At 41.6% G+C, this 19,372-nt stretch overlaps 1 protein-coding gene across 1 annotated transcript in view; it reads right to left on the reverse strand.

The window, feature by feature from the left end:
* The window catches only part of ntrk2a (neurotrophic tyrosine kinase, receptor, type 2a), a 77,151-nt gene that overhangs the window by 44,873 nt on the left and 12,906 nt on the right, over positions 1-19,372 (reverse strand). The window contains 6 exon segments of the mRNA XM_068604545.1: positions 13,626-13,725; positions 13,984-14,019; positions 16,026-16,306; positions 16,486-16,557; positions 16,769-16,901; positions 17,315-17,448. Of these exon segments, the coding sequence (XP_068460646.1) occupies positions 13,626-13,725; positions 13,984-14,019; positions 16,026-16,306; positions 16,486-16,557; positions 16,769-16,901; positions 17,315-17,448 (756 nt within the window).

Genomic DNA, 19,372 nt, shown 5'->3' on the forward strand with positions numbered 1-19,372 from the left:
ACTTGGCAGTAACACGAAAAACATGACGTGCCCCTTGAGGAACATTCCTTCAGATTCACGCAGTGACCTATTAATCCACCAGACACGTTGGGCTTTAATTTGTACCCCGACACCAGGATTCAGCTGAATGCTGTGTCATGGTGGGACACAGCAGAGGAATGTTCAATCAAAGAGGTTCATTGGTATCGCAGAAGGTTTCCATGTGATGGTTTTTGCATTTAGCAAAAGCCAGAACGAGGTCAGGGCTAAACTTCTGAACTGCAAAAATACCTCTATCTGCCCAGAAAAGTCACAGAAAGATGACCATCGCAACAATGAGCGGCAAACTAACCTCAATCCAGCTTTCTGAGGACCAAAGTGAAGAGAAGAAGGCCCCGAAGCGAGCAGGAAGTGACGATGGCCGAAGTACTGTCATGACAGAGCACCAGTCCACAGTAGATACACAGTGTATTTCACTGATTGTGATTGAAGATGATACCTGTATTGACGACTTTACTTGTTTATTAACATGTCTTAACATATATTTTGTCCCTCAAAGATAAACTGTTTTGTATAAAAAGGCGCTCGAGTTCCTACACAGCTGGTTTGATGTTAACTTCCTCAAATGAAAGCTGAAAGTCATCTCTTTTTTTTTTATTTTTTTTACCAGTCTTTGTTTTATTATTGTAAATTCAGAAGGACTAAGCAAACAGAAACATATGTGGCTGCCCTAACACAAACAGATGAAATCCTGATGGTGGATGTGCCGTGTTGCATCTCGTGTTTTCAGACATGAAATCAAACTAAATCCGACGTACAGTTGCATTTGTGTGCAGACATTTTTTTTTCCTCCATATTTCTATTTATAAACCAGCACCTGTTGTATCGCTCATACCAGCAGCCGCTGCTAAATATTTCAGGCGAAATCTATTTAAGCTCTGCATGTGACACGCTCGTGATGCTCAGCATCTCAAAGCAACACACCAAACTCAATGTTACAATATCAGCGTCGAACATCCATGTCAAAGTCACATTTGGCTGCCAATCACAGTCATTCCGTGTGGGAGGAGTTAAAAAAAAAAAAAAAAAAAAGTCATCCTATGACTCACTTCATAAACAAAGCCAGTAAATGGGGCAATAATAATGTCTGTATTATTACGCTGCAGTAATAAACTCGTGCTTTATGATTTGACGTCTGTTGTCTGCTCCGCTCTCGTCTCGGCTGCTGACTTTAGTCGGTCCCAGGTGTTGCGCCGTGTCCCCGTGTGTGCGTGCGTGCGTCTGAAGGTAGTGATTCACTCCTCCGCCAGACTCAGCGAGTGATAATGATTTAGTTTTGAAGCTGCGCTGGTTGGCAATGACGCAGGTTGCCGTGGCAACAGCATGCAATGGGCAACGGATGTTGCCCGTGTCACACTGCAGACCTTCTGACAACTACTTACACACACACACACACACACACATGCTTGCATGTTCTGTCTCCATCTCCCACACAGTATAACTTTGTTGTTTCTCACTTTTTCTGGAAATAGACTCGCACCACGAGGCTCCGTCCACGACGAGCAGCGACAGACGCTCGGTCAAAGCTACGTGTGCTGTTCTCACGCAGGAAAGTGTACATTGACCTTTCAACCTTGCTCGTTTCAACCAGCATCGTCCTTCTTCGCTCGCCTGACGATCAGCTTTGGACAAGCCTTTGGGAAAATGATCTCACCGTTGTAGGTTGTTTTTTTTAGAACTGACTGCCGTGGGAAGACGTTACACAAGTCATTAGTTGCTGCAATAATTAATTTCTTATTAAAAAAAAACAATGCACCCTGGAATATTTATATGCATTGAAGCTGAAACAATATTTTGAGTGACAGATAATGAATTGGCAACTGTTTTCATCGTTAAATGTCATACTTTTTCAATTTGTTGAGTTATATCTCATTTGTTAAAGGCTGTGTTAGTAAAATGCAGAATATTCTCTGATTTGTGGATATTTGCTGGTTTTCTAAATATATCTTTTAATAAGAAATTCAAAGAAATATTATCGTGGACTCTGGGACTATTTTCAGACATTCCATAAACCAAATACTGCATAAATTAATCAAGAAAATAATGAAAAGATGGATAGATAATGGAAATAATTACGACTTGCAATTTGCACAGACTTTACTAACTGATTTCAATACGCATTTCACAAAATCCATTTGTGTGAGACGGCTCTGACTGAAATGTATAAAAATGTATGGAGCAATGAAGATTACTCATGCTTACATACAGCACATGTCTCTTCTTCTTGTTATGCCTGTATTTAAGTACCATATGTCTGTTCAAACTGCATTTTCTTGGCACATGCAGTTGCTTTTCTGTGCATGTCAGCTTCAGACTGCTTTTTCCTCAGTTGCTAGTATTTTTCATCAGTTGTCTTGTGTCAGCTAAGAAACCCATGGACAGCTCAGCAAAATGGTCGGTCTGGCACTGGGCCAAGGACTGGATGGACTTCAAGAAACACAGCAATAAATCCAATCGGATCCAATCAGATGCTCTCATGTCGGTTGCTAACATACAGTATTTGCTGAAATATCTGTTTCTGTATTTGCTGTTTGGGTGTTCTCTTTCAGGCACAATCACATAGAAATGCTGTCTCTCTGCTTTTTACATGTTATTTCACCGTCCGTCACATATGTTTAGTCCTCTATTTTTCTCAATTCTTCACACACTAACTTCCAGCCAGTGTGGTGAATTTAAATTCACTCATATCCTCATGCAAACTCAAATGTAATCAGCTGTTCCGACAAACAAACCTTACATGTCACTAATGCAGTGGTACCACTTCCGATGGATCTGATCACACCGGGTTTTTAAATACAAATATGTCGAACGTAAAGATCATGGTCATCTAAATATATCGGCTTTAAATCAATTTGTCTGATGCAACACCTTCTGAATGTGCAATAATTCAACATACACACTTGTTGTCATCATGTTGAGAGTATCTGTGTACCATCTGAATTATTTGCATGTTTTTTCAGGAAATATGCTGGATGCTTTTTTCTGTGCACGTCCAATGTGGTTGTGAGTACAGACTGGGTTTAAGAACCAGAGATAATGTGTCTCTGCAGCTTCAAGCACAAGTAAACAAACAAAAAAGATGATTTGATTGTTATGAAGTTACCAGGCATGCAAGAATGAATATGTTTAAGCATCGTGGACACACACACACACACACACACACACACACACACACCAGAGCTGCTGAACTTAGCATTAGTCAGTGATGGGAAGTCTGGAGAGGCAAACGATCAATTGATCAATCAATAAACCTCTATCTGTTATAGTGCTGCTTCCAATCGCTCAGTACTGCTGCTCTCTCTCTCTCTCGCGCTCTCTCTCCCCCTCTCTCCCCTCTCGCTTTTATCTCCTTCCCTGCTGTGCAGAAAATGCTCTACGACTATACAACACAAAAGCAGCCAGACACAGTAAATTATATTGGCATGCATCTTTGCCAACTCTCATACATATTCAGGAAAACTGGGGACTTTAGTGTGCGTGTGTGTGTTTGTCTCGTGGTCGCTTGAGTATCTGCCTGAGAGCAGCAGGACTAGGTGTTGATCGATATCTAAAGCCTCATCAACATAGACCCTATCATAAAGACATTCGCTGGAGTGCCAAGAAAAAGCCACATTGATGCAGCATAAGCACACTTTCTGGCAGCTGTGGCATTTACCGAGCGACCATGAAGACCTTGAAAAGCATCACACTGTCTTACTGTCTGAAGGGGAAAACATCCCACTGACACGATGCACACGAACACGCACGATTAATGTTAGTATGCACAAATAGGCGTGGACTCGCATAACTTGGTCTGATGACTTGGATCTTACGACTTGAGACTCAAGCTCGCTTTTTGACTGGAAATGAGATGATAAGCCCAGACAGTTATGTTACAAGAAAAACTGAGCAGCAAATCAGCTTCTACGTTTTTTGGCAACAGATGTATCATGACGCAATCTGACTGAAGCAATAACCGAGAGGCGTAAAATACCTGAGTACAATCACTCGAGTACTATACTGAAGAGCAGTTGAGAGGTACTTGCGCTTTACTTGACTACGTCTATTTTATGTTACTCTATACTTCTACTTAAGCACTTTCCAATGGAAATATTGGATGTTTTCCTGCACTATACCAGCCAACAGAGAGGCGCGTATTGTTTTTGCCTTGTGTTTCATTGTGTGCCAAAGAAAAATGGATTCAGCTAAAGAAAAATGGATTCACAAAGGGATTCACAAACTAGATTCACACTCGATAGCATTCTGTCAAACTCCAAGGCACACAACACCGTGTGGGTTTGAAATGTTCGCAAATGTGTTTGACACTAAATTTGAATGAGAAATGCCATTACATTTGTTGAAGGCACACAATTACTTTTTTGGAGATTTGAAAGCCAAAGTTTAGGACTTACACTTGACTTGGGACTTCAAAGCCACGACAGGAGACTTACTGGTGACAAATGCTTTCATACACAGTGTCTCCCCCAGTGCATTTAATAGTGAGGGATTGTCGGAGCAGGTTTTGTTTCTTAACAATATTTAAAGTTCTATTGTGATTCACGTGCTATCGGCCATACACACGTCACAGCTTTGCCTGCCTCAAATGTATGTGTTAACAGACGGCCTCCATGTAACAAAGGCAGAATCAGTTTCTCAAAATATTTGATGAAAAAGATTTTCTTCCATGTCATTTTTCTCTTCTCACAGATGGAATCTTTTTTCTTTGTCTTTGGTGGGTTAAGTGGCGTTTAAAGGAAACACTGGCACCGACAGTATTAGCTGTGCTGCCAGGAGAATCTCAGGATGCACTTGAGAAAAAGTCCTATTGATGTTTGTTTTTTATAGAATACTTTACAACAATTAGATATGAGCCCTGTTTATGTCGCAATTACATGACAGTCAAACCATTGATCTATGTTCAGCCATCTGAAAATAACATTAAAGTGAAATGATTTCCATTAATAAATTACAGCTGCCGCCAGAAAACCTCACGTCCCAGACTTTAGTATCTGTAATGTTCTAAATATGTAGATGCATATGAAGTCAATGCATGTTTTGATCAAGCCTCATGGGCCCCTGCTTGCCTTGTCTGACCATTGAAAGTCCATTTATGTTCCCTGATAATCGTGTTATCAACCGGGGAGAACCAAACGAGGTCACACTGAACATTTCAAAGAGTTTGCTTTTTGAAGCAGAGAATGATCAATTTTTTTTTAAAAAAGCCCTTGTATTTCAAAATGGAAACAAAATATAACTACTCAGCTGCTCTCAGCTGCTCAGTAATCATTTTCATCTGAGCGCTGCACAAATGGTTCGTATACAAAATGTCCTGTTCCCACACGCCGCTCCCAGTTTCAACTATCCAATTTCTCACAACTCTGACCTTTCGTTAAGGTCAAGCTGACCAATACAAGACAGGAAATGATGTACGGCAGCACTATGGACTCGCCTGACAAAGATGAATAGAAAGAGACCGCCTCATGGTCGCTATGCTCGTGTTTTGTGACTCTGACCACCAACACTTTACTTAGTTCCATATATTTGGAACCATTTCTGCAGAAACGTGACATTTCCAAAACAGTTTTTCATTTGACCGATAACCTAAAGTAAAAACGATGACCTACTTTCTGGAACAGACACATTACTGTGGTTCCTGTTGAATAGATTCAGCACAATTGAGACACTTTAAAGAACCATAGATGGTAGACAAATTAAAAGAACATTGAGGCAAATTGTGGTACAACTTTAGAAGAATATCTGCACAAAAACCTAGAAGAAGACATCATGTTGAATGTTAGTAAGGTCACTTAAGATTCTGAATAGCAACACCTGCACCTGGAGCTCTACATTATAATAAACACAGATAAGTAGTGTTTCTGACAAAAACATATCAAATCTAAATATCTCCTGATAGAAATAAGAACACACCAGAAATGAATGTGGCAAATTATCAAAACGATTACTTATGAAGTGTAACGAGTACAAACAGAAAATCTGCGAACAGGCACGTGCACAGACAAGGTCTTTGTGTACTTTAAAAGGAGCACTTTCCATTTTCAGAGCACTTCATACAATCACAGGATCCGCCATCAGCATTTGGTCTTTTCCTCCCCGACTGTCAACACGAAAATCTTCAAACAAACAAAACTATTCTTTAAAAGTTGTGATGCAGAACACAAACAATAAACACCACAAGAGCCTGGGCCTTATTGTCCATCACACCATCCATCCGTTCATCTTCTACACCCGGATAAATAATTGCTAAATAAGTTATTATCTTGCGCGTGTGCCTTTGTTGTCAGGTACTTTGAATCATATGAATATAAACCCTCTAAAAAAACATTTCAAGTTATGTTTTGCACATAGTGTGTCAGGTGCGAGCATCCTTCGTCTCAGTAAAGCTCTTCAGGAACTTTAATACTTGCAGTTTTAGGTCGTTCACCTCAAATAACCCGCTGACATTCAGACAAGTTGTTGCCAAGGAAACGTCTGTGTAACGAAAGTGAGTTTTATCCTGACGGGCATCACGCCATCTTCAAACAGGCCCTTCTTATTTGTGACTAAAAAGACAAGAGGGATGCTGTTGTTTACTATTGTCAAGGCCGTCGGTACTTTTCCAGACCGAAATATAAACTTTTAGATGTATTGCCATGACATGTTGTGTCATGATTTCAACATGGTGACAGTTTGGAGATCCCCGGTGTGTGGCACTGGCCAAGCAGCTAGACTTTCATTTTATGATTGAAAAATATAAATGTATGAAATATATGAATGTTTTGAATGTTTGAGGTAGAGAGAAGGCAACCTTTTGGTCAGTTCCTTGAGATAAATTGGAGGGCTGACACCAGCACTGAAGCCACCCGTGAGGTCATCGCAACCAAAGCGATACCAACGGCTTGTGTAGTTTATTTGGGGGGGAGACAGTTATGATATGATGACAATAGAAGAAGCCTTTAGTTTTGGGTTTAGCCAGGTTTTAAATCAAACACTGAACGTGATCTACATCTTTAAAGACAGTATTGCCAATCTGCTGACAGAGTCTTGGCCCCTTTAGCAAGCAGCATTTATACACACTGCCACAAAAAAGTGTGTGGCTGCGATCCGCCTCCAGGCAGATGTCCTCACCCACCTGAAGCGGCTTTCAAAGCTATTCCAAAAGGAAAATGTCTTCTTTTTTTATGCGATTGGGGATCATTTTAAGTTGAGTTGTGATAATTGGCTCAACACCAATTTGTCAAATACAAATTGTCCTGTTCCTATATTGCTTTAAAAAGGTCCGGTGCCTGTCACATTGAGACCATTTGACAAATAAGGAGGCCATCAGGGTCATTCGGCACGGATGAAACGTCCAAACATTCAAACAGAAGAGGAAAGAAGGTGACGCCACAAGGGGGCCATTTTTTTTAACCAGTTTTCACACTCAGAGATTGAACTACTTAGTGTTTCAACTTGACACATAGGACCTTGGACCATCTGATTGAGCACCTGGACAGGAGTTTCCCGGAGATCAACATTCCAGTTGTGTTCAGTGTCATCAACCTACATGCTCAGCGAGGGAGGAAGATGAGGGCTAAAAAGAGTAAAAACTGCTTCCCTGAAGATTCCCCCTCGTAGACGAAGGGTCATTGCTGAAGGAACGGGCCAGTTTCCTGCTGCCCAGGCGTTTTTTTTTTTTTTTTTTTAAGTGGAGGAGCAGATCAAGAAACTCTTGAAAATGAATAATTTGATGAAAAACCTTGCTCTCTAAATCCGTGCTTCATCCTAGAAGACGTCCCGGGGAGAGTGATGAAGGAGCCGCCCTCGGACTTTGATGAACGGAAGATTCTCCATCCAAACCTGGCTCAGCTCTCTTGCGAACTGTGAGAGAGACTCCTGCGCCATGACGAGGGTAAAACATACTGTGAGTACTATGTTTTCACCTGTTACACTGGAAGCAGTGTATTCACGTATGCACTTTACATTTGTGTTTCTCAATTTTCATTTGCAATGAATGAATTTGTGTTTATTCTTCTACAGATGAAGACAGATCTCAGAGAGAAGCCTGACAGCTTGTGTGCAGATCAGAATAAATGCAGCCCCTGTGGTGCAGACATAGTCGCAGCTTTGCCTGCTTTTACCTATGCAGTCTTTTTTCAAAGTGCTTATGAAGAAGAGGACACGATTTTTTGAAAATGTAACACATCAAGTGCTGTTTCTCTCAAGTGTGAATCTCCTGGTTCTTTGAGTAGTCAATCCTAATTTGAATACATTTTTGTAAAAACATGTATGTCATTCATCTTAATTGAATGTATTGTTTTAAATAAAATTGTTTTGTTTTCGGTGCAGCATCACAGCATGCCGAATCTTGACTCTGTCAGATTATTGCTCAGACTCTGTTTTAGTTGTCTATCATTTTCAAATGACTGTTAACTAAATGTCTCACTTACAACAACACATTACGTAGTCATATTTAAAATGTTGACATGGTCATGGTAACTGACCCCGGTCAAAAAGAGAGAACAACTTTTCCGGGTGATCCACTGAAAATGAGTCAAACCTGGCGAAATGTATCAATTACCAATATTATAATTTAAATCAGGACATATTTCTTCAAAGAATAAGTCTTAGAATCGGCCACTGACACCAGAGTTGTGCCGACACATTTCAGTCAGTGCTTGAAAAGCATCGAGGTTCGATACTCAGCTCAAGTTTAAATACAGAATCATAGGTAGCTCTTCAGTTTGCGGTTCAACTCGTTCAACTTGTGCTTCCTTTTTCAAAAGTTTGGTGGGAGAGCGGCTTTCTTCGAAGAAACCTCAAGAGCTGGAGGCAAAAGTTGCTTTTCATCAGGGAGAGGCAGAAGAAAGGGAGGAGAGTGAGGAGGTTGTGGGAATAATGAACATGCTCGATCGGCCCTCGAATGAAGCCCTGCTGACCTTGAGGGTGTCATATCAATCGATCAGCGAGGAGCTGTTTTTGCATGTGAGAGAAAGAGAGGGAGAGAGAGAGAGAGAGAGAGAGAGAGAGAGAGAGAGAGAGAGAGAGAGAGAGAGAGAAGAGAGAGAGAGAGAGAGAGAGAGAGAGAGAGAGAGAGAGAAAGAGAGAAAGAGAGAGAGAGAGAGAGAGAGAGAGAGAGAGAGAGAGAGAGAGAGAGAGAGAGAGAAAAGAGAGAGAGAGAGAGAGAGAGAGAGAGAGAGAGAGAGAGAGGGATGGAGGCGTGGAAAAAAACTGAAACCTGCACTAATGATGAATAATTGATAAGTGGACAAGGGAGGACTTTCTTCTACCTTTCTTTTCTTGTCAGTTCTCATTTTTGTCTTGCTCTGTGTTTCTAACATCTGCTTTCTATCTCTCCTCTATCCATCACCTTTCCCGGTGCTTTCTTTACATCCCTTCCTATCTCTCCCGCGCTGCATTTCTCACTATGGTTCTTGCTCTCTTGTCAAATGTCAATTTTAGCTCTCCTTTCCTCTCGCTTCCTCCACTTCACATTCACTGTTTGACTCTCAATCATCACCTCCCCCATCCCCTGCCTTGACATTTCCGTCTTGTTTGAGCATCAGAACTCAGGTTTGTGTTGACGCGTCCCTCCTTACAGGTGCTTCGAGGGCATGCACACATATAGGGGTAACTCTCATTGTTTCATCTGTATTCTCTTCCAGGAAGCCGCTGTCTCTTCGGGAGGCTCGTTATGTGTAATTTTGTGGAAACTGTCAAGCTTCCAACAGGCCTATTTAAGCCAGCCAGTTTCTCAGAGCCCTAATCATCTTATTTTGTATAATTTTTTGCAGCATTCAAACATCCGTACTTCTCTCAGAAAAAAAGAAACTTTAATTTCAAAGATGACTTCCTGAATAAATAACGCTTAAGTACAATCTTTCACTTGTTCATACTCTTCATTGTAAATACCAGCTGCTTGCATTTGGACTTCACCAAATATCCTTCCTTGAGAGCTAATTTGTTGCAAATGAAACTCGTCCAGTACAACCCCACATTTTGTGAAATGCAGGCAGCGTAGTTGCTTCCTCCTTCTAAGTGGAAGGTTGTATTGATCAGATAGTTTCTAATTAGTTGTCTAATTGTTAGTTGTTTTAATTGTTCTAATACGTCGGCCAATAAACAATAGGGACACCACACCTGTGATAAAGCATCAGAGGGATTTCTTTTTCAAGTCTCTCAGGTTTATATCCAGGTACGATAATAGCTTTAACTTTTAAGCAGCTGATCAATTGTGTGAATTGTGATCTTTTTGGCCATGTGTACACAGGGGTTTCTGAGACCTTCCTCGAGGTATTGGTGTCTTAATTAATGTGGCATTTAGGGGGGATTTTTTTCACTCATATTTTTTTCAGTAAATACTTTTGTTTTCTTTCCTGAGAAGTTATTTCAATGATTACTTTTACTTACTGAGAACATGTAGGATCTGCCGATTGGTCTTTTCGGTATTTGTCCTGCCCCTCTTCCACTGTGTGAGTGTAACCGACTCTTACGATTTTACCTTCAATTTTGGATTTTTTTTAAACTCTCGGCGACCAGAAACTAAACCAAAGCGAGCAGCGCTGAATGCAGGATAGACGCTCAGCGTCTCATCCCGCTGTTGATGTTTGTAGCAACGCTTAAATACTCAGCGCTCCCATTAAAGAAAAAGAAAAATACGTGAACAGAGCAGTTTTGCCGGTTGTTTGCCATCCCCTGCGGTCCGATAAGGCAGTAATGCAATAGTGCGGTTACTGTGACACGATCGCTTTCACACGTCAAGAGCAAAGACGAACAAGATTTACAGTATTTCAGCTACACTGAGTCTCCAATAAACACCATTGCTACCCGCATGGTTAATCTTACATCTGCCAACACAACAACATGCACACACAACCGTACGCAGTATATCCATCCTGTGAGTGTCAAGAGGCAGCGATTGTGAGACGCAACCTGTACAAAGTGTTGCCCATGTGTTATTGATGAGAGAGGAGCATAATAATGCAGTCAACATAAATAATGTAAACCAGGCACAGCTTTTTGCTCAACTGGCAGAGAAATACGGGGCGACAACTCAAACGGAGTCAGTGAGGCGAGTTGTGCCTTTCTCGTGCACACCTGTTTAATAAGGTACAAGGCCTCAAGCACTCGCTCCACAGTTGTGACTCAGCCGTCGAGCTCCAGTCTGCACGTCCAATTGTCCTTTTACAAGAGACTGAACCACATTGCCAAGACCATTTCACATTTAACACTTTCTGATCACAAGTTCCGTGTCGTCGTCAACACTGTGTTCATGTTTGCGTACGCGTGTTTGTATGAAACAAACCATGCTGCCGTTAGATTTGATTCGCGCTGGTAGTGTGCTGACTTCTGCTGCGATGTAATATTCAGTTTTCTGTCGATGAACTTTGGTCAGTGATCCAGTATAGGAGACATGTGGAGGTTTGAAGCAGTGTGGGCACAGCCGTTGTGCGGATTACTCACAGCTCTCCAACGCTGCGGTTCATGCGAACAGCACAGTCTCTATAACAGCGTATTAAGGCCTTTGCTGAGTAAAAAATTTTAAGTTGGACTAAAATTGTGCGGAGAGGAACCTCTAAAAAGCCTTGCGTAGTCCACGACCAAGCCACGGATCAGCAGACGGATGGAGAGTCTGCGACAATACGATATATTTTGCACTCATTGTTTAACGGTGGCATCTGGCGTGATGAGGTTCATCCAGCCGTGCAAAGTGAAGCCATGTGATTACTCAAAGAAAGCGCAGTTCTTTACTCCACTATTATTTTTTTTTTTTTTCCCCTCATAGTTTATTTATTACTTTAATCTCAGAAGGTGTTTTTCTCTCTGCATATGAACCCCCCCCCCCCTCCGGCTTCGCAATTATTATTATTTTTGCCTATAGCCGGAATGCGCCCTCGTAGTCTCTGTCTCCACACACTCAATGTCAACATGCTGCAGGGCACGTACATTTGGATGTGGACAGGACCGCATGGGTAGAGGAAGTCGACAGTGGAAATAGAGAAGGATGAAGACTCAAGGGGAGCTACCAGAAGGGAAACGCCGTAATGTGACCTAACTCACTGCACGCGAAAAGAAGCACACACACACATGCAAAAATGCTTAGACGTACAAGAAAATACACTTAAACACAAATACTGATATGTAGGGGGAATGCAGAGAGGCATTAGACATATAATTTGGCTTCCGAGCCACCTCATTCCCCTCTCCTCGAGGAAGAAGAAACCGCACACAAGACCATAAATACAAACACACACACACACACACACACACGCACGCAATGTATGTACGAGCTGCTTCATCTGTCTTGCACCCCTCCTCTCAGGGGGGTCATAAATCAATCAATGCCAAAATACTGCAGTTCAATAGTGCAAACAAGAGTTGCACACAGACACACAGACACACACACAGACACACACACACACACACACACACACACACACACACACACAGACGTTCAGGGACCTTCACTATATCAAATGCCAATGGTTCAAGCGGTGCACAACAACTGTTTAAAGAGCACAAAATGACTTCCTCCGAATTTGTATTTCCTGGGTTGCTTATCATGAACACATTCTGCTTTTTCAGCCAACTTGCACTAATCAAAAGTCAACAGAATAGAAGGCACAGAAAACCGTTCCTGCACCAAGTTTATGTATCTTTGGATTTCCATTAAGCCCAGTTTCAACTTGAATCCCTTTAACAGCCGAAAATGAGCCAGTGGAATACAAAGGTGATCGTCCGGATGCTTGCAGTTCTTTAGCTGCACATTGAACACGTCTACATTTGAAAAAAAACAACAACAAAAAACAGCATTACCATCGTTACGTGGAGAAGGAAGAAGTGATGGAGGAGTTGTTAGTGAACAAAGTCTGAGGAACTTTCGGCAAAGCGTAAGAATTAGAAAAACAAACGAGTCTCAGTAAGTCAGCTTGATGAATAAAAGAGGATAGATTAGTTGCACTTGTAGCCATTAGAGAAGTCACCGCAGTAGTTTAACATCAACATGACAAATACTAAAGGCGCTCAGTTTAGTCAGCATGCATGTTAATCACCCGATGAACCTCCTTCAAACAGCAGCTGTTTCCACCTCAACGGGATGGATTCATGGACACATGATGGTCTGCATATTAAAGTAGATTTATTGCGCAACCACAAACACATATTTTGAGTCATTTTCATCATAACCTGAACATAATTAATGAAGCTGTCCCATAGTAAACTTTAGTCCCAGATATTACCTGTTGAACTGAAATAATCACTACAAGGAAAATGTCCCAATGTATCCCCTGTAATGTGAACATGTATGACCAGGTATCCCACAAGTGAGACTGAAGCTGGATTCATATTCTTGCATCAATGAGCTACGTCATTGGCTTCAAGGCTATACCATAGCTAAAGCTAAAATATGTAACTGCACATCAGGGATGCTAAACATTCATAACTTAACTTTAAAAGTGAGCGCAGGTGTTTTTGGATCAATCTTTTAAAATGTGTTTTTGATGTGTCCATGAAGCCATCAATGTCCACAAACAAGAAATCGCCATCAGTTTTGGGGGGATTCATTCAGTTTATTCACTTAGTCACCCCAAATGATATAAACCGCCAATGCAGATACAAGTCAGGAGTCTTACCTTTGATGCCAAACTTGGAGTTCCCTCCGAACTTCAGAATAACTAACATCAGGAGGAAACCGGTGAAGGCGACAGCTGCAATGCCCACCACCACGTACACCTGCAACATTAGAAAACAGACTTATGAATCTCTGATACGGAAGAGACAACCACACACAATAAACTCCACGGCAAAAGGTGCAAACCACTGGCAGATTTTCTAAAATACTGCTGTATCTTTGTATCTTGCTGGATTCATTCGATTACGTCAAAAAGGGAAGGGGAAAAAAATGCAGCTCAGGTGTTTCTAGATAGGCCACACAGAAGGAAACACAAACAGTCGACAGCTGACGGAGGCTATGAGTAATATGTGACTTACAGCGACTCTGTCTTCAGGTGGGTCTACAGGGGGGCCCTCTGTTGATGGAGAGAGAGAGAGAGAGAGGAAGAGAGAGAGGAAGAGTCACTCGAGAAGTGATTTGCATCTGAAGTGAAGGACAGTGGAATAGCATAGACTTTCTTTGTTGGTCATCTGCTTCCGTTCACATTGAACAGCTTGTTCAGCAGGTGAATTTAGTTCAAGGTGGTTAGTATTTTGCACTTTGTTAATTGACAGAGCCAGGTGGGAGAGCTATTCCTGAACGCTAGAATATAAGAGGCAAGGCGAACATTAGCAGCTCCCCCAGCCTCAGCCTTATTATCTGACGTAGTTTTGCCAAACACTTTTAACTTTTAAAGTCTTTCAAGGTCAGCCCCTAATCAGAGTTATCCTTATATGTTTTAGGCCTAAATGCAGTTCAACAACCTTGCAGTTTCTTTATCCACATGTTTTCTACATCAACTTATCAACCTTTGACAGGTAATCAAGGTCAATCTGCCACCATTATCATTGTGAACAACAATAGGTGCATCAGTATGTGCTTTGCGAGAAGGGAAAGCTTATTAAAGTGTATTAATGGTAAATTAAGGAGGCGGGGCTGAGCAATGTTTCTCATTGGGAGTGAGCAAATAAAAGGCGTGGCAGTACCTGTGGTTAGATCTGCAGGAGGGGGGCAGTGTTGGAGGAGCAGCAAGAGAGAAAAGAGACAATGGAGACAAATTAGGTCCCATACAAATCAATATACTTCAAGTGTCAATTGTTTTACATGCAATCCACAAATAATATTGTCAGTCATGCCTGTTCTCTGAGCTTGTTTCAAAAGCATATTCATTACTCAAACACAATACACAAACCAACAGACAACATATATTTAACATGCACAACATCAACATAAATAATAAGAACATCGGGGACACAGTGTGGGAAAAAGACAAACAACAACCCTAATCCCTAGTTGCATGATGTGTAGGTATGTAACGCACCCTCAGCAACTTGATAGAAAAAAGAGAAAGAGAAAGATTTCTAAAATGTGATTTATGTTAATTGATGAGGATGAAAATGACGAGATGTTAAACAGAAAGAAATATTGATCTGAGAACAATGACACTATGAACACACAATGAATCTTAACTGGACGTGTTGGATTTAATACGTTTAACACATTTGATGAAAACATTGATTTGATAGCAATGGATATGTATTCCACTCACCATAATAGTACGGCTCCTTCTCCGTTCCTGCACATAAGGACAACAACACACAGGTTACATTTAAAAATTCACTTAGAGTGAATACTTCTTGGACAGTATCCACGCTCTAGATTAAAGTTATATTTTAGATTCTGACATGTTAGTCTGGGGGGGAGAAAGGTTTTCTGCACATTATTGTGCAGGTACTTTAGCTGTATTGATACTAACATTCTTCACACCTATTTGCCTCTTCAGAAAATGATTTCATGCCAAGGAATATTATGCATGTCACACGTCTATTTTTTTATCATCATTGTGCTGCATAATCTAATATGCAAAAATCTCCCACATTTGGTGTTCAATCAATAAATAATCATTATAAATGCTCCTTCTTTAAATGTGGTAACTCCCTGCGTATAACTGCATATACAAAACTGTCAGTATGGCATCCCTTTGTCATGATCAAGCTGTGGGACAGCGTCAGTGAGAGAATCGTGCTTTGAAAGTCTAAAGCAGGAGGCTTCTTCAGACAATGGTCAAAAGCACTGAACATAATTGTGTGACAGTGAGTCCGTAACAAATGTACAATCTTGGCATAAAGAATGAGGAACAAATCAAGAAAGAGCAAAAGATGGAGAATAGCACAAAAGACCTGGAACAGTAAATGTAAAAGTGATTACAGGCCAGCTTCAGTCCGTCAAGTCCATTCTTGTGAGCGGGATATCTCAGAAATGCAGTGTCCACTCGCACTTAAGCTTGAACTGATTCGGTTTTGGGGGTCAAAGGTTACTGTAACTGAAGAATTTATAGGCCACTAAAGACACATATTGAATAATTGTTTCAGTTCTGTACGTTTTAAAGAAAGTAAAAGCTGGATTTTCTGAAAACGGCATTGAGCTTCTCACCCTCCCAAGGCTTGCGCATGAAGTGAGCCTCCACCTCCTTTTCATCTGACCCAAATTTGTTTTGGGCCACGAGCTTGTAGTGCCCATTGTTGAGGTGTGTGGGGCTGTCCAGCTGCAGGCAGCCGTGGTACTCCCTTTCTGTGATTTCATGAAACAATGTCGTGATGAAGTCCCCCTCTGTCACCTCTTTATCGTCCAGAAACCACTGGAGCTGTGGCTTTGGGTTTCCTGGAAAGTGATGAAGACAATACAATAGACCTGGTGATTTCTATTGTTCAGATTCTTACATTTTATGTCTCTTTTTTTTCTGCTTGTGTAGTCATTGCTGTGATTCTTATATACTGTGACACGATTCAAAATATAGATGTATTTCACGCCGAAGCACATGATGTGGACGTCTGTCTTACCTGACACGCTGAAGGGGATGCACCAGTGATGGTCAGGGATCGCATCACTCAGTTTCACGATTTTGGGAGGGACTGAGTGTAGTAGAGAGAATAAGTGTTGAAGAGCAACAGTGTAAGATACATACAGTCTAGACTGAAAATAAGATAAGACCTAGGAGCAATTCAGAGGTAAACATAGTGAAGCATGCAAAACACAGTTGTCTTCTCAAACATTTCATTCTCTGTTTAAAGACGGCACTGATGAACACTTTGATTAGGGCTGCTAGCCACAGGGCAAACGTACAAAGTATATCCAGCAGCAGTGAGGACTCTTTCTCTCCGACGATGTTCTCAGCCGTGCAGGTGATCTTGCTGTTGTGGTCAAGCGAGGACAGGTTGGACAGTCGAAGCACCGAAATCTGGCCTGATGTCTCGATCTGAGTGGGTGAACACATCCATATATCAGCGTGAAGATGTGGCTATTTTCTTAACATGTAAAAGAGAAAGATTTTTTTTCCAAACTATGTTTATTTTCATGATGGATTTCCTCTTTTTAGTATTTTTTACATCTGGCATAAAAAACTAGCATTTTATTTCCAGTTGTATCGTTTACTCCATATGTCAAAGAAATGCCCGAACTTCTGAGAAGCATTATCAAACCTTTAACATGTATGTTAAATAAATGACGGAACAATTATTATTAATAATTCATAGAACATGTCTGTCAACCAATGAAACAACTAATTGTTTCATCTTCCAAAGCATCAATATCTACGTAAGGCAAGTAATGTGACATGACATGCGTCATCCAAACATTTCTGAGTTTGTGTTTCCGTGTCTGTGACCTGACCTCATAGGTGGAGACCAGCGTCATGTTCCATATCAGCTCAGGTGAGGGCACCCCGAAGGTCGTACAGGACAGGTCCACGTGCTTTCCCTCCATTAGTGTCACTTGGGATGGGTTCAACGTTGCCATGGGAACCTCTACAAACCGGGTGGGAGGGAGGGCAGAAGAGAAGAGGTGCCAAGGTGGAGAGAAAAGGGAGGAAGCAAACTTAGGATTCATGACCAACTCTTGTATTTTCAGTTGAAACACAAGGCACGTAACAACCTCGACAATAAGAGTGGAAGAGCAGGCAAACACACACCCACTACCACAGACCCCAAATTCAATCTCCTTCTTTCCCCCCCTCTCTCTCTCTCTCTCTCTCTCTCTCTCTCTCTCTCTTGCTCTCTCTCTCGCTTTCATTTAAGCACACTCACCCCAATCAAACAGTCAGACAAAGAGACAGAGTTCAAACACAGTGATGGTTACACTGATTACTAGTGCATGTCTTCAGCAGCCCAAGTACTACATTGATTGGACACAGTCTGAAGCCTCAGTCAAAAGCAGAGACACTGGTGCTGACCAGGAGGTGACCTGGGTATGACCAATCAGACTCGATCAGGGTCTTGCCACCCTCATCCCTTATCCAATAGCATCCCTGATGAAGGAAGAAGAGAGGAGAACAAAACAAAGACAATAGAAAACAAGAGACCAGATGAGAGACGAGAACCCAAGAGGCAATGGACAAAAGAAGAGAAGAGACAAAGAACCAAGAGAATAAATAGTAAAGCAGAGGAAACAAGACGAGAACCAAGAGAAAACAAAAACAAGAGAATAAAAGAGAATACAAGATGGCAAACAAGAGGGGTGAAGGAGAACAAAAGACAGCAAGGGAGAAGAGACGAGAACGACTAGAAGATGAGCCGAGAAGAGGGGAAGATAAGAGAAAACGAGACAAAAAAAAGAGAAGTGATCAGGACAAAGAGGAGAACAGGAACAAGAACTAGAGCCAAGATGACAGAAGAAGAGAAAAATAAGGACAACAAATAAAGAGGAGAAGAACAGAGCAAGAAATAAGATGAGAACCGAAAGAAGAGGCGGAAGAGAAACGGAAAACAAAAAGAAGAGAGGATGGGTGTCGACATCTACTGCAGATAAAACTGGACAGATTCCTTATCGGACCCTTCTCTCCTCTTCCACCTCTTCTGTCCGTCTGCGAAATGCTTATCACCAGGGCAACCCACTTATCACTACAGCAACCCACTCAATCACTGTGAGGCGCACTAAAAACCAGTGATTTCAGTGGTGGCAGGCCAGCTGCCATATCAGAACCACACATCTTAACCGGCTCTCAGTAAGTCAGCGTTCTCCCGACTCTACAGCCATCTGCAGGACACACACACACACACACACACACACACACACACAGAGCTGTACTCCACAGCGCCGCCATCGGAAAATAAAACCTCTGTGTTGATGTGAGTGCAATTGTCGTGACCTGTCAGTACGTAGAAAATTGTTTCCATGTAAGATTACTTTGGTGCGCAGCTTTGGTAGTCAAACCAGCCGTGACATCTTGTGTGATTGTAATCCTCCAGGACGTATGCAGAATCGACAAGTGGGATTGAAGAGGAATTCAGCGTAATTAGCAGGGCGGACCAGCCTGTGTCTATGACAACACGTGTGAGCCGCTACGTGGAAAGATTTCTGTATCGTGTTGCTTCAGCGTTGGGCTGCAACCAGCCAGTTGTAAACATATGGACAATACTGGCATTCATTTGACTGCAGAGGGCGAGACAACTAATGCAACACATCCATGACGAATGAAAGGGGGCCATGCCCTGTAAAAAAAAATGGAACGACATAATGATCCCAATTCAAGGCCCGCTTTCTGCCCCGTTGTCATTGAGTTGGATTTGTTGGCGTGCAAGCTCAGTAGCTTAAATGTCACTTCAAATTAAAAATAAAATGATTCAATGAAAAAAAGCCCTTTTCGACCCTTTTTGATCACATGCCCGGTCCTATTGTGCAACTATTTAACAATATATGTGTCTCTTCATATTTTATCAAAATACAATGCAT

The sequence above is a fragment of the Clinocottus analis genome, unplaced genomic scaffold, assembly GCF_023055335.1.
Source record: "Clinocottus analis isolate CAN_PGR_092001 unplaced genomic scaffold, fCliAna1.0.p SCAF_7, whole genome shotgun sequence".
NCBI lineage: Eukaryota > Metazoa > Chordata > Actinopteri > Perciformes > Cottidae > Clinocottus > Clinocottus analis.